At 41.5% G+C, this 20,660-nt stretch overlaps 1 protein-coding gene across 1 annotated transcript; it reads right to left on the bottom strand.

The window, feature by feature from the left end:
• Nucleotides 1-1,116: 1,116 nt before the first annotated feature.
• Nucleotides 1,117-15,032, bottom strand: LOC146575998 (interferon-induced protein 44-like). The gene is made up of 8 exons (XM_085270962.1): nt 14,966-15,032; nt 13,650-13,661; nt 13,238-13,268; nt 12,337-12,538; nt 12,032-12,175; nt 5,345-5,516; nt 1,867-1,967; nt 1,117-1,761 (listed from the first exon to the last, which is right to left on the bottom strand). The coding sequence occupies exons 2-8, from the start codon at nt 13,657-13,659 to the stop codon at nt 1,594-1,596; spliced, it is 828 nt and encodes a 275-aa protein (XP_085127088.1). The 5' UTR covers nt 13,660-13,661; nt 14,966-15,032; the 3' UTR covers nt 1,117-1,593.
• Between the last annotated feature and the right edge of the window lie 5,628 nt (nt 15,033-20,660).

The raw sequence follows: 20,660 nt of genomic DNA, 5'->3' as shown, positions 1-20,660 counted from the left end.
TTGTTCATTCCCACTAGACTCTCTCCTCTGTACACTATAAAATGACCCATTGCAGTGACGTCTCTGTAGATGAGCCTATCGGACGTGCTACGCAGCAATCTCTCCACCGTGTCCTGGTTCTGCCCCCAGGCTTCCTCCCAGTGGGACAAACCCAGAACACCCCCCCAGGAGACATCCTTGTGCCTGAACCACCTCTCTGGTTTCCCTGAAACCATATTCAGTCAGCTGAAGATAATTTAAGGGTTTTTGTTTCGGAGTCTTTATTTGACAAAAGTAGAGTTAAGCAGATAAGAGCATGGGGGGAGATGCAATCCCACACAAAAGGACTTCATTAAATTTGATGTATGATGTACTCAGTGAGTACTAAGGGAGTCCCATACATAATTTAGCTCAGCTAAATGTACAATTAGATTATGAACAGTCACACGAATGACTTAAAAAAAATCAAATGGAAAAACAAATTTTGTGTACAACTTTAACTTCTATAGGTTGTCTTTCTTCAGTGAAGGCTTGGAGAGTCCCGAATCAGAATATTGTAGTCTTTCTCTATAAATAACAAACTCAGACAAAAATACTTAACAAGTATTTTTACTTCAGAAGCTAGGATGATCTAATAGATGAGTAAAATAAAGGAAGTCCAACCTCAAACCCTACTGAAAGGCACCAACCAGATGGTGGACCTTCTTGCTGTGTGGCAACAGTGTTAACCACCATGCCACCGTGCTGGCCCAAGAGTGAAAATGTCATCCATATAGTTATTTCTTTCTTTCATTCTTTCTAATACAGTGAATGACTGTTGGAGATGACTCTATTGTAACTAATGTATGAAACTAATATAGATGCAAATCCATTATCTAACATGTTTGAAAAATTGGTACTCAGGGAGCTAGTAGAGCTAGTGGCCATGCTCCCCGTTCATGTTGAAAGGATGCAGCTGACATGGAGCTATCTGATCAAATGGTTAAAGGTTTTTCCTGGCACACCCAGCAGGGAGCAGTGTGAGATCGCCTAGGAGGAACTGGAAAATATTTCTGGGAAAGATCTGGACTAAAGGTCACACCCACAATGTCCTGGAGTAAAGCCTAGTCCTGAAACACAATGACTCTATTCACACAATTTGAAAGCTTTTCTTTTTTTTTTTAATCTGAGTTTTTAAGTTAGTAAAAAAAATACAAAAGAAGTGGAAACCGTAGGGGCAAAACAGACACAGATAAAAACAATTGAGACAATCACACTGGGGAGGAAGTAAAATCAAGCAGAAGAAACTGGTGACTTGTGCTATGGGAAAAACATGACGAGGTCAAACACACAATACAGACTGAAAACAATACAGTTTTTGCATAAAAGCAGTGGTGTGATGTGTATGAGAGGAAAGGCACTGTAGACTAATGTATTATTAAAAGTTTGTGCATTAAGTCAGTGAGATAGGAAAAGAGTTGCTACATATTAATGAACTTTAGCCTATTTGAAGCCAGGAAAGAAAGCTGGCAAAAAGGTAGACTGTGAAAATTAACAGACAGTCTAGGTATAAAACGTGCGACTGAATAAATATTCAGTCTGATGTTTAAATGAAATGTTTCATTTTCTCATGTCTCAGTCATTCAAGTGGCTGAGATAGTCTTCTCCAAAGACAATCATCTGTTTCAGTGCACACAGGATGTGAGCATCAGTGGCATCATTTGTATTGATTTCTGAACTGTAGTTCTTCACAAGAAAGATGCTGTTCACTGGGAGGCCCAGATCCTGGCTAAATCTGTAGACCTGAGTGTTGAAAAGATTTCAGTGATTCAGTAACTGTAAAAAGATTTCAGTGCTAAATTTAGAAAATATAACTGAAAAAGTGCATTCAAAATTGATAAAATTTACCTGTTTCTTCAGGTGGTCACTCTTGTAGATGTTGTTCACATTCTTTTTTGCCTTGGGACAGGCGTCATCAACTTTAGTGAGAATAGCCAGCTGGGGAATTTCTGTTAATGCAAAAACGTAATCACTTTATAAACATTTGTTTTTCTCCCTCTTTTTTGCTGCATATCCCATAAATTTATTTATATATATATATATATATACACCCAGCACCTAGTGCTCCGATTACCACGGGGACCACCGTTACCTTCACCCTCCACATCCTCTCGAGCTCTTCTCTGAGCCCTTGGTATTTCTCCAGCTTCTCGTGTTCCTTCTTCCTGATATTGCTGTCATTCGGAACCGCTACATCGATCACTACGGCCGTCTTCTTCTGTTTGTCTACCACCACTATGTCCGGTTGGTTAGCCACCACCATTTTGTCCGTCTGTATCTGGAAGTCCTTGGTGGTTGCAGCCTTTCTAGCGGCCTCTTCATGGTTCCCATTCGCCTGCGGGATCCCCAGATACTTGTAACTGTCCTCTACGTCTGCAATGTTGCCTTCTGGTAGTTCAATCCCCTCAGTTCTGACTACCTTCCCTCTCTTTGTTACCATCCGACTACACTTCTCCAGTCCGAACGACATTCCAATGTCATTGCTGTATAGCCTGGTAGTGTGGATCAGTGAATCGATGTCTCGTTCACTCTTGGCATACAGCTTGATGTCATCCATGTACAGGAGGTGGCTGACAACTGCTCCGTTCTGTAGTCGGTATCCGTAGCCAGTCTTGTTAATGATCTCACTGAGGGGGTTCAGGCCTATGCAGAACAGCAGTGGGGACAGAGCATCTCCTTGGTAGATCCCACACTTGATGGTGACTTGTGCTATATATATATATATATATATATATATATATATATATATATATATATATATATATATATATATATATATATATATATATACATATATATATATTGTTAAATTATAATATTATTTTATGCCATGTTAGACCCCTAATTAAAGATTGTGAATTATTATGTAGTCTTAGTTGGCATCATTCTCCTGAATTAGAAGAAGATGATAACTATTGCATTAGTTAAACTGATTTGCATTACATTAGACTGCTGATTTATTGTGGATGAATGATATTGTTTTATGATGTTATAAGAAATACTGTTTGCAGAAAGTCATCGCCTTATTTGTCTGATTAGAAGAGAACGGAACATGCTGGAGTTTTCTGCCCCATCTCAGCAGGAGCAGATAAACGGGGAGCCAAGGTCGTAGCTTAGGCGCCGTGTGAGAGACAAGCATGTGAATGTTTAGGCTTTTATGATAAGGTGGGGGCACCAGAGGCTATAAGAGTTTGATCAATGATCCATCATTTTGAGATCTGAGGCTGTCTGCATACAGTGTCCATCTCCCACGTGTGTGACTATTACAGTTTTTCTCAGTCGCTTTGGTGCGTTTCTCAGATCAGAATTGAAATTCTCATAACTATTAGTTCAACCTCCACAACACTCAGTCATTTGTGCACATCATAGTAGCAATTTCTCCTCTCTCTGAACAAACTGCAAATGATTTTGGACATGAATCAGTTGCTTCCATACATTTCCCTGCTGCTTTCTGACATTTCCATTTGCTTATGTCATGTCAGTCAAAAGTAATCATACCTATGGATGCTGAATAGTCGTTCCCAATAAAACTATTAGTCATACATCCATTGCTTGAGTCATCACACACAAAATTGTTGAACTAGTTATCACATGCCAAATATTGGCCATCTGTCAAGCAAATCCTATACCTTTCTGTATCATTGTTCCTGGAAATGTCTCCGAAATTGAACAATTGATCTCGGGTGAATTACAGCTGTCACTCATGAGGAGGCGTGTGAAAGTTTAGTTGTAACCAATGACAAACAACTTGTTCACTGTCAATTATGGATGAATCCTGTGAATCCCCAATTGGCAAGCATATATAAACTGCGCAGGGGCTAGTGTGTACCATTTCTACACTTCTGTGACACAAAATGGAAGGTCAGCACCGTGGAAGAGGGGTGAGGATGCAGGGAGGAAGGGGAAGGGGAAGAGGGAGAAGAGGCAGATATAGGCGGATTCCTAATGAAATAAGGGCTACAATTGTGGACCATGTTGTCAATCACGGCCTCACCATGGAGGAGGCTGGTTGAAGGGTGCAACCCAATATTGGAAGAACTACTGTCAGTAAATCATTCAAACATTCCGTAGGGAAAACAGGTATGCAAACAGTAATACACTGTACTGTACTGTGCCATCTCAGACACATCACATGTTACTGTACTGTATTTGCAATTTCACAAAAAGTTTACTCTGCACCACATAGGATTGTAAGACAACCTCGCGGAGGCGGAAGAGGGCCCCTTTTTACCCCACAGCAAGAAGAAGCCATTTGTGCAATGGTCATTGCAAACAATGCAATAAAGCTGAGAGACATACAAAGCGCTGTCATAGAGAATTACACGGTATTTGGCAATATTGAATCTGTTCCAATTTCAACAATTGACAGAGTACTCAAGAAAAATGAAATCCACATGAGCAAATGGCCCTGCTAGCAGCCATGGATGCAGCATGTGACGACATCACAGCAGGGTCCTGCAGAGGATGGATTCGCCACTCCAGGAGATACTTTCCTCGCTGCATTGCGAGGGATAACATCTGTTGTGATGTAGATGAAAATATGTGGCCAGACAGACAGGAACGTCTGGATGTGCCAGAATGATTTACTGTACTGTTACATGTGCTGTTTATTGTTCACATTAGTGCACAGCTCTACCAAATGGGTGATTTTATGTTTACATGTATTCTACAGTGAACAAGTGACTGTAGCATATTTTTCTTTTGCACAATTCTGTAGGATTACAAACACTTCTACACAATGGAAATGTGAAACGTACGTATTCAGTGTCTCAGTTACTCCCAAGACTCCCATAACATCTACAGTGACTTTACTGCACATTTCAGATGGCTGTACAGGTAGGCCATAGTGCTGTCGTCAGCATTTTCAGGTGTCACCAATTGTTTTTGCAATGGGAAACACTGAAATTATAAACTGTCATAGTGGAAACATGACAATGCCATTTGACTATCTTGTTCATAAAGATGGTGTCAAGACTTTTCATTTTGATGGCACTGACAGTTTCATTGACATGGATACTTGCTTTTGAGGTATGGATAATCAATTCTGTGCATGTGACGTGCTTTTGCAGGCTATCCACTAGGTTTTGCAGTTTGCACTAATTGTTTTGGGAAATGCACTAAATGCTGTGCAAATGTTAATGGTGTTCTGAGAAACGCACCAAAGCGACTGAGAAAAACTGTAAAATCATCGTTTGACTTAACCCGGCCGGACCAGTGTTGTTATTGTGGTTTTTCTCTTGTCTCCATCCCCAATTTTGAACTCGTAACAATATATATAATTAGTCCAAATAATGTATTACAGAAACCTTTGCAACTGCTACCTTACCCAACGCAGTGGCTGCCAGTCTGATATCTCTCAGCTTTGCGATCATGTCCGGAGTTAGTAAAGACACTACGGCAGCAGGAACAACAGTGACCACAACATGAACTCTGTCACTCAGTTCAGGAGCAGCGTTGTATCCTAGATCTCCCTCTTCCAGCTTGTTTTCAGGATCAAACTAGAAAACAATGGAGTAAGAAGAGGTGTAAAGAAGATTACACCTCTTCTTACTGAAACTCATCTCAGTTAGTTTTTCTCCATTGGTTTGGCTCATTTCTTGAAACAGAAATTACATTCTCAAAATAACATGGACAAACCTCCAAACCTCTTGGCAAATGTTCACAACAGAATGGCATTTCTCATTCATTTTATCAAGTGGCAAATGCCTAAGTACATGTCTCAATTGTCTCAGCGCATCTTTGCAAATGAACAAGTACAAGTAGCCTACAGTTATACAGTTAGCCCACATTTAGCACATTTTCCAAATGAATAGATCTTGTAGATCTAAACTGATTAGTTGATTCTCAGTCTAATGATCATTCTCTCTAAAACATCAGCATGATTTCATTGTATAAGTACTCGCATGCACAACTGTCTGTTCAATTGTCAAAATTGGTCAAGAACATAATACCATGAATACCATATATGAATTTCTTTGAATATTTGATAAATTGATGACAGTCATTGACAGTCAGGTGAAACTAACGAAGGGGTAGTATCACACACAGGTGTGTTCCATGATTGTGTGCTGGCAAACACAGATATATAGAGCTTGACCAGAGCCAGTCCGATCTCTGAACATGGATAGACAAGGCTAAGCAAACGGACAAGGGGAAGTTCTTCCTCAAGGAAGAGGAGGAAGAAGAAGAAGAGGAGGACTGAGAATGCGTGGTGGAGGAATAGGGGGAAGAGGCCGCAAATAATGCCATCATATTGAGACAGATCCGTGATGCCATCCTTCAGGACAATCATATATTCCAGAATATAAACACAATAAGCATCTCCACAATAGACCGGGTTTTGAAGAAGCATCAGACGACAATGAAACAAATCTACAGGGTACCATTTGAGAGGAACTCTGACAGAGTGAAGGAGCTGCGCTACCAGTCTATAAATGTAAGACAGTTACTGGTTGTCTCTCATTATAACCTTACCTGTAATCACAGTAAGCAGTAGTTCACTTATTTGGTTTCAATATCTCCTTTACCTGATTTCAGAATCAGTATTTGCTTCATCTGACTTCAACAATTTCAACAGAAAACTGCAGTTTACTGTATGATACAATTCTCATCATAATCCTTATTTTATTGTCTCCCAATCAAATCTATCTACTACTGTAGGTTTTACTGTAACATCTCAGTAAGTCATCAGTATTTCCCACTCCCCTTTCTATCAAATACCCCTGCAGTACTTCGTAGGCCTATCACTAGTTTAGAACCACTGGAGTAGTGGCCTGTAGTATATTGAACCTGTGGGGGAGAACATGTAATTGTCTAACTGTAGTATATGACTCTTCTGTATGGCTGATTTTATGTTCTTTACTCTACTTTAGAGAATAATGGCATTGGAAGGACATGAGACCCCTCACATCCTGGTGTTCGTGGATGAAGCTGGCTTCAACCTGGCCAAGGGCTGAAGACGTGGCCGTAATATTATTGGCCACCGGGCCACAGTGGATGTCCCAGGTCAGTGAGGGGGCAATATCTGTGGGGCAATATATGTGCTGCCATTTCTGAGAATGGTGTGGCTCACACTGCCAAACCAATTCACCGGACAATTATATCCACGCTCTTTGGTTCTGTCCACCAGTTCAGAAGTTTTGGCGCGAGATATGTGAAGACTTATCAAAGTGTCTGAAATGTAACATTCCAGCTTCCCCCTTAGTGTGTTTGTTGGGCAGCTTAGATAATGTCACTTCAGAAAAGAATATCACCCATATGGTTTTCACTGCCCTATGCATAGCCAAGAAAACAGTCCTCATGAACTGGAAAAATAAAAATAATCTTAATTCTAACCAATATAGAAATTATCTATTAGATTACATTAGTCTTGATACAGCCTCTGCTACCACATCAGATCAATTGCTCTGGGCTCCTTTGATCAGCTCCATCACCTAATGGGGGTGGGGGGTCATAGTTTGGTCCCGCCTTCACTGTTGTGATTGGTGTGGGGGTAGGGACAGACTTAGGGCGTCGGGGGGTTCCCCGGAGGCATCTTCCTTGGGGGGCTCAACCCGGGGTAGCGGTCATGTCCGGTTAGGGGCTCTGTTGGCTCTCAGGTGACTGTTTCCTCGCGGCTGCGTGCAGCGGGGCTAGGGGAGGGTCTGTGCTGACGGACGTGGGTTAAAGACCTGGTAGCCTGGCTGCCCCTGGGTGGGTCCGGGATGGGCGTGAGGTTCTGGGGGCGCTCCGTCTCTGGGCTGGGACCCGGACCGGGCCTCGGGGGCTTGGGTCCTGGTTGGTGTGTTGCCGGGGTTGGGGCGGGTGGGTGCATGGGGGCCCAGCCCTGGAGCGGGGTGCCGCCGGTGCATCGAGCCACCTGGGGGGCTCTTCAACTGGTGGGGGAGATTGTCACATCTTGCAGGAGCTTTCCTCTCCTCAGGAGCTCCCTCTGCAGGAGGGGGAGATACAGGAGAGGTGGAGGAAGATCTCAGCCTGGGTGTTTATTGTCTTATGTAGTCTGGAAGATGAGTGGATGGTGGGGTGGGTGCAGTTTTCTCTGTGGTGGGGTTGGGAGGACTGTCCCGGGCTCTGTGGGGCCGGGAGGCGCTGCTGCACTGGGCCCCAGTCTGGATGGGCCTGGGCCCCCTTTCCCTGGCGGGTCGCGGAGTATGGGGGTGCCTACTGGGGTCAGCGGGGGAGCTGGCCCCAGGGAGGGGTTACCTGCCCCTCCCTTCCTTCCCTCCCCATCTCCAGCTGCCTCCCTCTTCCCGCTCCACCACAACCACCCACACATGCAGGACCTTGGAGTAGGGGTATGTCACCAGGGTGCAGAGGAGGCTACCCCCCCCCCCCCCCCCCCCCCCCCCCCCTCTGTCCCCTTCTGGCTGCCTCTGCCTCAATTTTATCCCACAACTTAGACATTCACATTACTCACACTCTCATTACACATACATATAGGATCTTGGGGGTGGGCACGATACACGGAGTCCAAAGTTCCATCAGGGTGTACACCCCACCCCTGGCATCATTGCCCACCTCTCAATTTTAAATACACGTAGACATTGAGGGCTAGCAGGAGGGACTATGCGCTTACCTGCTGCTCTCTGGCAGGTAGCTCCATGCCCTCCTGGGTTTTAAATGCACCTTAGAACACACATGCATCAACACTACAATGAGCGGGTGGAGGGAGGTTTGGAGTCTTCTCTCACCCCCGTTCTCTGCGACCTGCTGGAGCGGGGGGGCTAGTAGGAGGAGTTGGCCGTCCGACTGCGGTCTGGAGTGTGGGGCCTTCCTGCTGCTGCAGAGTCGGGGCGGTCTGCCTCCCCCCACCATAGGGAAAAGGGTAACACCACCTGGGTCTGGGTGCAGTTCCCCCCTCCAGGGGCAAGGGTACCTAGACCCGGTTTGTAGAGTACGCTTGGGGAGTGTGATCGTGTGTACAACGTCTCTTTATGTCTGTCTCCACGTTGGTTGAGTGTGGAGTAAGTGCATATGAGAGCATGAGGTTGGGAATGGATGTTTGTATATGTGTGTGCCTGTATGTCTGTGTCTATATGTCAGGTTGGGTGTCAGGCGCCACCTCTCTGGGGACATCTCAGGCCCTCCAAGGTATGGAGGCCTATCTCCCCCTACCACCACTTCCCCTGCCAGTGGCAGACCCCCTCAGACATCGGTGCGTTGGTGGTTCTTTGTGTCCGGGGGTGGGCGTCCAGGTACACACCGGCTCTCTCCTTGGCGGCCGCTTATCGGGGCCTGGAGCCTGGGGCTCGCTCGGGCCACTTCGGAGGTGGGGTGCCCCCGGCCTCTCGGCCTGGGGCTCGGTCACTCAGGCGCGGCTGGCTGCCGGCGGAGCTCACGGGCGCGTCACTGCAACTCCCCCTGGCTTCTGCTCCGCGGCTGCTGGGTGAGCCCTCATCTGGGACTCTCCTCAGCTCTTTCTGGGACAGTGGCGCAGCTGCCCCTCTGTTGGTCTTCCTTGGTCTCTTGTGTTCTGGGGGCCTCTGGATGTCTGGAGTTTTGATCTCCTCCATACCTGCTTCATGCCCTGAAGGACAGGGCTGTGGCCCCCCCACACCCTCTAGCAGATCATTACATGAAGGAACCTTTTAAAAAACAAAAAACAAGCGCGTCCATGCTCACAGGTGTACACACGGGTGATCACACCCACAAACTACACCCTTTTTGGCTCCTACCTCAAAGCACACTGTGTTCTGTTGATCTTATGTGCTGCACAATAATGTTTAACATTTAGTATTTACTGTCATATTCCCATATATCATTGTGATGTTGTTTATTCTATTACTCTTGTTCTCTTCTGCTTGTTTTCTTTTTTCTTTCTCAGCAGGTGATCCAGGTGATTGATATATGCATTTTTTTTCTCTGCCCGTTCTGTTGGTTTTTGTCTTTTGCCCTTCTCCCCCGTCCCTCTTCTCAGCTGTTTCTCTTTCCCTCTTTCTTTCTCCCCTTCTTTTCCCCAGTCAAGTCTGTCCCGTATTCAGTAAGTGAAAATAAAATAAACAATAAAAGGTGAATCAAATGGACCATTACGGCAAGGCTGGGATGGTCAGTTTGGTAAAGTAAATCCGTTGGGCATCTTTCTTTGCCTTTAGACAACAATTCTGATGGCAAAAGAGCCAAACGGGACAGGCCAAAAAAAAAAAAAAAAAAAGAGAATGGTGTGGCCACTCACATCCCCAGTCTTGGCCCATACAACACACACAAGCTCCTCATCTTCTTGGATCGCCTTTATACCGATTTTATCCCTGAAAATGAGAGAGGTCTCATAGGGCCTCACATACCCATTCATGTAATTGTGTGGGACAATGTCAATTTCCACCATAGCCCACTCATAAGGGGCTGGTTTGCAACGCATCCAAGGATGGTCATGGGGTTCCTACCACCTTACTCTCCTTTCCTCAATCCGATAGAGGAGTTTTTCTCTGCTTGGAGGTGGAGAGTGTATGAGCATCATGCTCAGGATCAGCCATCCCTGCTCCATGCTATGGACGCAGCATGTGACGACATTACAGCAGATCAATGCAGGGGATGGTGGCGGCATGCACGCCGTTTCTTCCCTCGTTGCATCGCAAGAGAAAGTATCCACTGTGATGTGGACGAGAATCTGTGGCCAGACGGACAACAGCATGTAAATAATCAGGAGGGTGAAGACAGTGAACAAGAGCGGGAGAATGAGTACAGCGACCACTGAATAAGTCCTTGTTTTTTGATTTTTTGTTCATACAATTTACTACTGTAATGTACATTTTCTTTTTACATATGTATAAAACTTTCTTTGCGTGTGAATAACAAATGGTTATAATTTCCTTGGTAGTGTGAGTGCAATCTATGATGTCAAACCTTGGAGGCTACTCTTTTCTGTTGTATATTGTTGGTCCTCTGCCATAGTGACAAAACATCGAAACATTTTGTATGGCAGTGCTCACATAATGCCAAAGGGACGATGCATTTTGGGGGCACTGACTATTCAGATTAGAAAGAAATGTAGTTTTGACACATGACTGAACTGTTTTAGGGGAGATATGAGCTTTTGCAGGTGGACCATGTTGTTGTGATCAACCATCCAGGTTTATTTTGACAAAAGCAGCAAGAATGATGAGAATGTCCGATCTGTGTCGAGAAATGAGCCAAAGCTATTGAGAAGGATCTTTGCCATTTTGGAGACACTGACTGTTTAAATGAGAAAGGGATTTAGATTGAAGCCCGAGTGAACAGTTTTGGAAGAGATATGAACTTTTGCAGGTGAGCTATAGTGTTGTGCTAAATTGTAAGAGTGTTTTGCCAAATGATCTTAGAGTTTTGAGAATGTAATTTCTGTTTCAAGAAATGAGCCAAACCAATAGAGAAAAACTGTAATATCTCTTGTTTATTAAATAAACAAGAGTTTAAGTAATAATTGTGATTAATTATGATTATATTCAGAAGGCACAAACTAAACAGAGCCCTGAAAAGAGTAAGTCTTACGAAGTTTTGACTCTGGAGAAGATGAGATAGGATGAAAGACGGTAGAAGTCAGAATCAAGGGTCTTCAAAGTCAGAAAAGAATGAACTGACTATGCAATAAGGACTTAAAGGCTGCTGAAGTCCAGAAATTATCAGCCTGTGATAAATGCCTGAGGACATGGAGGGAGTGATGCTTGAAAGAAGAATAGCAGGCTCATGCTGAGACTGAGAATATCACTGCTAAAATTATTATGACTCAAAAGAAAGGTAGCACATCATAAACAGAACTTGTCACAAGATCTAAACCAAGACTACACACCATTACTCAACTCTGAACTCACACAGCTTATTTTTAAGATATTAACTTTTATCTTGCAGGCATATAAAATAATAATTTGTAAACATATATTCCCCTACTATATCCCATACATTTGAAATGAAAACATTGTAACACTAAAATGTAAATGCAAATCTAGTGATTTGCAAATCGTATGAACCCATATGAGAACACAAATAAACAAAACCAAAAAACTAGACATATGAAGCAAAGCCAAAGGTCAAAAGATTCTACCTCGTAACCATCTTTCACATGTCCTCGTAGGGCAAGCTTAATGTCTTCCACATGAACGCCTTTGTTCCTTTCCATGCCCATGATGTCATTAATAACAAATGAGTAATGACCTTCATTGGTTTTGGAGAATTTATATGTTTTGTACTGAAAACAGAAGATGGAGTTCATAAGTCTTTGTTTAAAGCAGCTACAGTCATTATTTGACAGTAAAAAAATGATAGATAGATAGATAGATAGATAGATAGATAGATAGATAGATAGATAGATAGATAGATAGATAGATAGATAGAAAGAAACATACATACCTTTTTAGTGAATGAATCTGCTGTATTGTGGTGATCTGTTGGAGCTCGACTAGCAACTCTGCCTTGTAAAACGCTGTCAACAGAGTTGATGAAGGTAGATTTCCCCTCACCAGTTGGCCCAATAAGCAGAATTCTGAGATGGGTAGCTTCATGATTTCGAGGACTGTACGATTTCAGAAAATCCAGCGTATCCTGGTTATTCCTGCAAACAATCAACCAAACAGACACTGAAACTTTACAAATAATTTGTTTTTGTTTTTAGAAATAAAAAGGTATCACTTTAATTTTTCTAAAAATTTAGCATAAATAATATTTCTTGAACTTTAGCCAAAACCTTCTTTTAGGCTATACCAGTTTTGTGTTTTACCAACAAAAACTGAGCTATCATGAGCAGGATAAACAACACCAAATATTATGTCAGTGATCTGGGGCATGTAGGTTTGGATCCCCCCCCTCAATCAGTAACGCCTTTGTTTAGAAACTGTAGTGTGTTTTTCCATATATTATCTTTGTCTAATATTTACATTTATTTGATAATCTGAAACATTTAATTGTGAAAAAAGAAAAACGAATACAAAAGGAAGAGGACAAACACATTTTCACACCACTGTAGTCTCAACAGAGTTATTCTTGTTCACTAGCTGGCCCGCTAAGAATGGGTTTGAGAAGAATGGTTTCATTATTTTGATATTTTTGAAATTTCACAAAATCAAGAATTTTTTGTTTATTCTTGTTAATTAAAACAAAACAAAACATTGAAATAAGATATGGCTTGCACTGTTAGCATAACAGCGATGCTCTTCTATCACACACAACAGTCAGCTACCAAAACAAAAAATCTAAATTCTGTGTTAAGGAGCAGAACGAAGCCAAAACAATAATATATGTTTATCATACTCACTTTGGCAAAGGCCTCCATGGCTGACTAAATCCTGAAGAGGAAAATCACATATGTTAACATAATGGGAAGACAGGAACATAAACAAATAGTGTCACAATGCAAAATTTGAAAATTTATCAAGTGTTAACATCATTATCATTTAATAAAATTTGAGTGACAGTAGGTGAAGCATCTATTGCTAATATTGTTACTGTTTTTTTTTATGTTCACCTTAATTACTTGGTTAGGTTGAAGAATAAAAGTTCTTTAAAAATGTTTCACATATAAGGATTTCACAGTTTTCAGTGTTTATTGTAAAAATAAAAAAACCCCAATCATAAATGTTTTTAATTTTTTTTAAAACTTTGGATCAATGAAGCGATCATACATTTTGCTCTGAGACTAGTGCGACATGTAACAGGCCAGGACTTACCTCCGCCCATATCTGTAAAACAAGACAATTATATGAAAAGGTCAGCAAACTGAAATAAAAAAAAGATGAAACTAGATATGATTTGCAATTCAGAGTCTTTCATGGTCCCTTCATCCTCACTATATGCGTTTGAGTCCATTCCAAGATTCAGAATCCTTCAATTGAGTCTCATAAACAAATATTTTATTGACAGTAAAACAGAAAATATAACAGGTATTTAAACTAAGATATTTTACTATTTCATGAAAAATATTAGTAATTACTATAAATATAAGTTATAATAAAAATATTAATAAAATATTAATTTAATAGTTAATTGTGAATATGATGACAGCAACATGCTACAAAAAAACTTTGGAGGTGAGCAACAAAATGCTGGAAAAATAAATGGTGCTAACAAGAAGCAGCCAGAGGAACACTTTACAGCTAAATAGGTTAATTTACAACAGCTCAGTGACATGATTGGGTATAAAAAGAGCATCTTAGGCAGAGTTTGTTAGAAATAAATATGGGCAGAAATTTATCAATCTACAAACATTATGCAAATTATGGAACAATTTCAGCAACATTGGGTGTTCAGGATCAGGCTGCACTGCATTAAAAACAGGCATGATTCTGTCATTGAAATCACTGCAGGGCCTCAGGAACACTGTCAGAAATCACCTTCTGTGCATACAGCTTGACATGCTATCCAAGCAGATTAAAGCTCTATCATGTAAATAAGAAGCTATATGTGAATATAATCCAGAATAATCACCGTCTTCTCAATTTAGATTTGCTTAGTCAAAGTTGAAAACTTCTATGTGTTCAAATGATTTGAAATGTAAACTAAAGACGAGAAGGCCATCTGGCGTTTTATCAGTGAAGATCTTGCAAGACAATGTTAAACTATTTTCTATTCTACTTTCTATTTTCTCTTTTCCAGTCAAGTCTCGGTGCTCAACTACATGCAGTTCAGACCTTTCACCAACCGAAAGCATTTGGTGCATCAAACCTCTCCTCTATAAAAGTCCAGCAGCTGTTAAAAGAGGAAAGGACGCTACACAGAGGTAAACATCCCTATGTCGAAATCCAGTATGAAAACAATAGAACGGAAGGTGTGTGTGCATAGTGGAAAGTAGATATGCTCCTGGAGAAGTTAGGGGAACTCACACGTTTTATCAGAGTTACTTTTTAACACACACACACACACACACGCTCTGAGAGCAGAATAAGCAAGGCTGTGATTGTAACTAACTACACAGTGAACGAATTGTCTTTCTTGTTGGTATTGTAACTGAATTTGAGTCAAAGCAGTATAATTGAAAAGGTCTTACCTTCGCCGATGTGGTTCTGGACACAATGACTGCAATGCTGACACGTGAGGCTATTCTGTTAGTTTCCTTACTGCTTTCACTTTCATATTCATCTATTTTTTTTTCTCAAGTAAGTCATGTGACTTTAAATAAGCATAGTTTTCTTGTTCACATTACTTATTGAATTACTGACATGCAGGTTAGTGCGCTGTCAAAATAAAAGACGCACACCTGCAACGCGCGTTTGCGTACATACTGTATAATAGGCACTGTTTTTGTCCGCTAGAGTGGGATTTTCACTACATCTCTGTGCTTTCATCATTTGTTTGAAGCCAGTTCACCTCCTTCAACCACTTTTCCGAGAATACGCGCTTCTTTTGCGGTTCTGACTCCTTCTGACATTTATTTGGAGGTGGAGTAACACCAAAGTAGGGGAGACTGGGGATAGTTGTAACGTGGGTCAGTTGTAACACTTCCAATTTCTCCAATCAGGGCTAAGTTTCAAATGATGTGATTCATCCTGTGCATGCCCAATTCAGTTCTTCTATCACATGTGAAAAATCAGCACATTTTGTCAAACACAGACAATTTAAGAAGTTTTTTTTAATTTTTATTTTTACTTTATTTCATCTTCTAATAGCATTATCTGCTTTGCAGTTAAACTCATCAAATTAAATTATGTTATTGTATGTCTATGGGGATATATTCTGTGTAGGTCTTTAGTGCTAATGTTTTAGCCGTTGGCTGTAATGTTAGCTAGTTCATGCTATAGTTGTAACAGCAACAGTCTGGGTTAGTTGTAACAATAATGCAGATGTTACAACTTACCACACTATTAATTTAACTTATATTAAACAAGTTGGGGCAATGACATCAGCAGAGAGATGTTCCCTGGTCACCTTTGGATATGCGGTTAATGCCATTGGCAACACAATTCCTCCACTGTTTGTGTTCCCACGCATACATTATGCAGACCACTGGGTCAGAGATGGACCAGTAGGAAGTATTGATAGTGGAAATAAGTCAGAATGGGTGCAAGAAACAGATTTCCTCATCTTTCTGAAGCACTTTGTAAACCACACCAAGGTAAGCCATGAAAAAAAGTAATGGAATGAGCATGAGAGGCTTTGAAAGGACTGAGAGATTTCTGTTTTAAACTTTTACATTTTATTTTTGTTTAGTTTTTGTGTCTGAAGGAGGGAAAGATTAAAATAAATCTTCAATGACATCAGTATGATGCATGGCCATTGCTTCATTGGCTCATTGTAAATTTCTTGTTGAACTTGGGATCATTGTCGTGTTTCATGATTCAAGCCGCACAAACTTTAGCTGTTGGGTTTCTACCCCCAAGTGCGCTGTGGATGTATTACAGGTGGAGCTATGGGAGGCCCATCTCAGCATAAAAAAAGACTTTCAGCATATTTGGTGTGTTCTAATTACAGATACATTTACATCTATACATGTTATGGGTCTTAAAATTAACTAAGAATCTTTGTTTAAAATATCTCCACAGGAGGAGATGATTGGCTTATTCTGAAAGAAAATCATGTACAGTGTAGACGGTGCTGTGCTCGCCAGTCAGAAGACAAAACAAGACTTGTAAAAATGAAAGTATGTGAACGTATTTCCCATATTTGTAGCTTGCAACACGGTGGCAGTCATTAGTTCCACTTCATGGTCTCAAAAGTTGTCGTTCCTATTTAGTTCGACAGACACATACAACAGGAAAACGTTAATTAGGTACAAGTTTTTAAGGTAAGGATTATTTTTTATTTGATCAGCAAAATGCTTCAACTAAAAGTAAAACTAAAGTGTGCATTCTTCTGCATTCATAAATGCAATCAAGGATGGATGATCATTGTGACACTATGGGAATATTTTTAGCATGCTAAAACTGTATTACAAACATAATAAATTTAATATATTTTTTCAAAAACACATTTTCCTGTTATTTAATTTTTTAATCAATAAAAATACATTAGTGAATTGTATTTCCCCAGTTTGATTAATATAGCAATGAAAGCATTGGTACTTTCATTGTTCTAATAAATTTTGGGCAAAGAGTGTTATGTTCTAAATGTTTTAATTCATTTTTTAGCAATGGGAGGACAAAAGTCTCGACCTGTAAACACTCCAACGAGTAAGATAAAACATAAAGTCAAACAGATCAGAAAGAATTACATATTTTTAAGAAATGCTTTCTTAAAAAATATTTTCTGTTTTCTTTGTCAATTCTGTGCAATTTTTCAGCTTTAAGTGAAGAATGGAGGAAAATACAGTGGAAGTGAGTGTTTGATCCTGAATGGGCTTTTGTTGCCACGTAAATGTTGTAAATTAATTACTTGCAAAAATCGGTTGCTGTCAGCTGAATTTCCCATTCTCATTGGTGTTCATAGCATAGTCTCACCACTGTATCTGCACCACTATCAGTTTCACTTTCTTGACTTTAACTTCATAAATATTCTTCTTTGAACAGTGGCAAAACCAATGATCTCCAGAGCATAAATAATTACCAGCCTCATAACTCTGAGCTCCAGCACCTCAGAATTCTTCTTCATGGACCCGTTGGTGCCGGCAAGTCCAGCTTCATCAACTCAGTTGATGCTCTTTTACAAGGCAGAATGGCCACAAATGCTTTGGCAGATGGAATTTCTGGAAAGAGCTTCACTAAAACAGTATGTTTTAATTCTAGTATGGTTTAGTCAAGATCATGCATTTTGTGCAATTTGTTAAACAAAAGTCATGCAATTTGTAACAAAACTAGGGGACTGAAACTAAACGGCTATAAAGCTGCACGTAGAACCAAGGTCTCTTGTTTTTCCACTACAGCACAGTAAAGATTAGCACTTAGAGGTCTTAGGATGTGGTCTGCTCTTGCGTGACAGATGGGGTTTTTTTTATTTTTTGCTTCTTGAATCTTTGTCTGAAGTTTAGTTTCACTTTACTTTTCTCCATAGTTGTTCTCACAGATATCAGCCTTATACTAAACCAGAAACCAGCTTTGTAGTCTTCAGTGATTAGGTGACCCTGTTATCAGAATCGTTAAAACCTTTTGTTTTACAGTATGAAACTTTCAAAATCCACAAAGGACGACCAGGAACTTTTTATCCTTTTGCCTTCACTGACATCATGGGCCTTGAGAAGGACACAGGAGTTATGCTGGAAGACATCATACTGGCCATGAATGGGCACGTGAAGGATGGTTACACGGTATCATGAAGTTTAAGGTATTTTTGCAGACACTATTGAATGGTGTATACAATGACACGATTTAATTATGCCTTTAAATAACACATACGGTGTATTTAAAAGTTAGATTTAAAAATCAGAGGAGGAGATACATTTGTTCCAACGGGGATCAAAGTCTGGCAGAGGCATGGACATGTAAACCAGGAGGGGGCAATCCCTCGTTACCCTTGGGAGAAATTACACTGTGCATGTATATACATGTGAAACATTTTTATATACTTGTTTAACTGATTTGATTGTTTTCCAGGTCAGTCCTGAATCTTCATTATCCGAACATGATCATAAGTACAACAAGGAGCCCGCTCTAAATGACAAAGTTCATGTTTTAGTGTCTGTGATCGATGCCAACAAAATAAAACTCATGAGTGATGATATAATAAAAAAGATGAGGACTGTCAGACTTGCAGCCAGGGACATGGGTAAGAGCCAAGCGTGGTTATAGGATAAACCCAAAATGAATTAAATAAGCTGACAAACATCACTTCAGCTCTGATATTCTGTGTATTGACAGGAATTCCCCAAATGGCAATTCTCACCAAAATTGATGAAGCCTGTCCAGAAGTTAAAAAAACATATAAGAAATGTGTATAAGAGCACCTGGTTGAAGGAACAGGTACTTTTCTAGCGGTAATTTTCAGTATTTAGCTGGAATATTTATTTATTTTTTACCAACAGTTTAATTCAAGTAAATTTTAAGTAAAATAAATGCTAACAAAGGTTAAACTGTTAAAATTTAGATGGAGATAGTGAGTGTGACATCAGGTATTCCACTGGACTGCATCTTTCCTGTCAAGAACTACCACTCTGAGATCCAAACAGATGATGACATCGACACACTGATACTGGCTGCTCTGAAGCAGATGATCAACTTTGGAGAGGACTACGTCAACAAATAGAATAGAATAACAGAAAACAGCAAAATAAATAAATAAAACACATAAAACATAAAATTAAAACAGCCCTATGTTAAAACAAAAACAAGATAAAACAGCATCGAATCACCTAAAAACAACTAAAATAAAAAACCAACATCTCACGTGGTGTCAAAGGCCAGGGTAAAGAGGTGGATTTTCAAGAGTGACTTAAAAACAGATAAAGAACTGGCCTGTCTAATCTCTAAAGGAAGCTCGTTCCACAGTTTGGGAGCTGCTACAGCAAAAGCACGATCTCCTCTAAGTTTACGCCCAGTCCTGGGTATCTTCAGGAGCAGCTGATCAGCTGACCTGAGAGAGCGGGTGGGTGTATAAGGCTGTAGCAGCTCAGAGAGATAAGATGGAGCTAGGCCATGGAGAGCTTTAAAAGTAAATAAAAGAATTTTATGAATTTTAAGAATTTTATGGGATGTGCTCCTGAGCCCACATGGTGAGGACATAGAGGGGGCGACACACTGTCTTACAGACTACCTCAACTTTTGTGTGGACACAGTCGCCCCTGCTAAGACGGTACGGTGTTATCCTAATAACAAACCGTGGGTAACACAGGAAGTCAAAGCTGTCCTCAACATGAAGAAGAAGGCTTTCAGGAGCAAAGTGAAGGAGGAGATGAAAGCAGCACAGCGGGAGGTGAAACGCTGCCTGAGGGAAGCAAAGGACACCTACAGGAGGAAGGTGGAGCAGAAGTTGGAGAGGAACAATATGAGGGAGGTCTGGAATGGTGTGAAAACCATCACAGGCCACAACACCAAGAAAAGCACAGTGGGGGGGACTGTGGAGAAGGCAAACGAACTCAACAACTTCTTCAACAGGTTTGACCAGCCCACGACCCCCCCACCCTCACCTTCACTACAGAGTCCAATCCCCACTCTCCTGCCTCCCTCGCTTCCCCCCCTTCCTGACACCATGACACCCCCCTCCTCCAATCCCTCTCTCAGCAGCAAGACATCTCCCCCCCTCCCCTCTTCCCAAACATCTCCCAGTGTCACAGTGGATCAGGTCAGGAGGCAACTGAGGAAGCTTCGCCCCAGAAAGGCAGCAGGCCCAGACAAGGTGTGTCCTAGGATGCTTAAGGCGTGTGCTGCTGAACTTGGGGAGCCGCTACAACGAGTCTTCAACCTCAGTCTGCGACTGGGGAGAGTGCCCGCCCTATGGAAGACATCCTGCATTGTCCCGGTCCCCAAAAAGAACCGGCCCAATGAGCTGAATGACTTCCGACCGGTGGCACTGACGTCACATCTTATGAAGACTCTAGAGCGGCTCTTCCTCAACTTCCTCCGACCACAGGTACAACATGCCCAGGACCCACTACAGTTTGCATACAAGGCGGGTGTCGGAGTGGAGGATGCCATCCTGTACCTCCTACACAGAGCCCACTCACACCTGGATGGGGGAAAAGGCACGGTCAGGATCCTGTTTCTTGACTTTTCCAGTGCCTTTAATACCATCCGGCCCTGTATGCTTCAGGAAAAACTGAACAGGATGGAGGTGGACCCCTGCCTGGTGGCTTGGATCTCCGACTACCTCACCGACAG

Source organism: Mchenga conophoros, linkage group LG4 (assembly GCF_057382185.1).
Source record: "Mchenga conophoros isolate Kocher_MC1m ecotype Shallow Benthic linkage group LG4, M_conophoros_male_GT1.1, whole genome shotgun sequence".
In the NCBI taxonomy this organism is placed as follows: domain Eukaryota; kingdom Metazoa; phylum Chordata; class Actinopteri; order Cichliformes; family Cichlidae; genus Mchenga; species Mchenga conophoros.
This window is presented reverse-complemented; position numbering and strand designations above follow the sequence as displayed.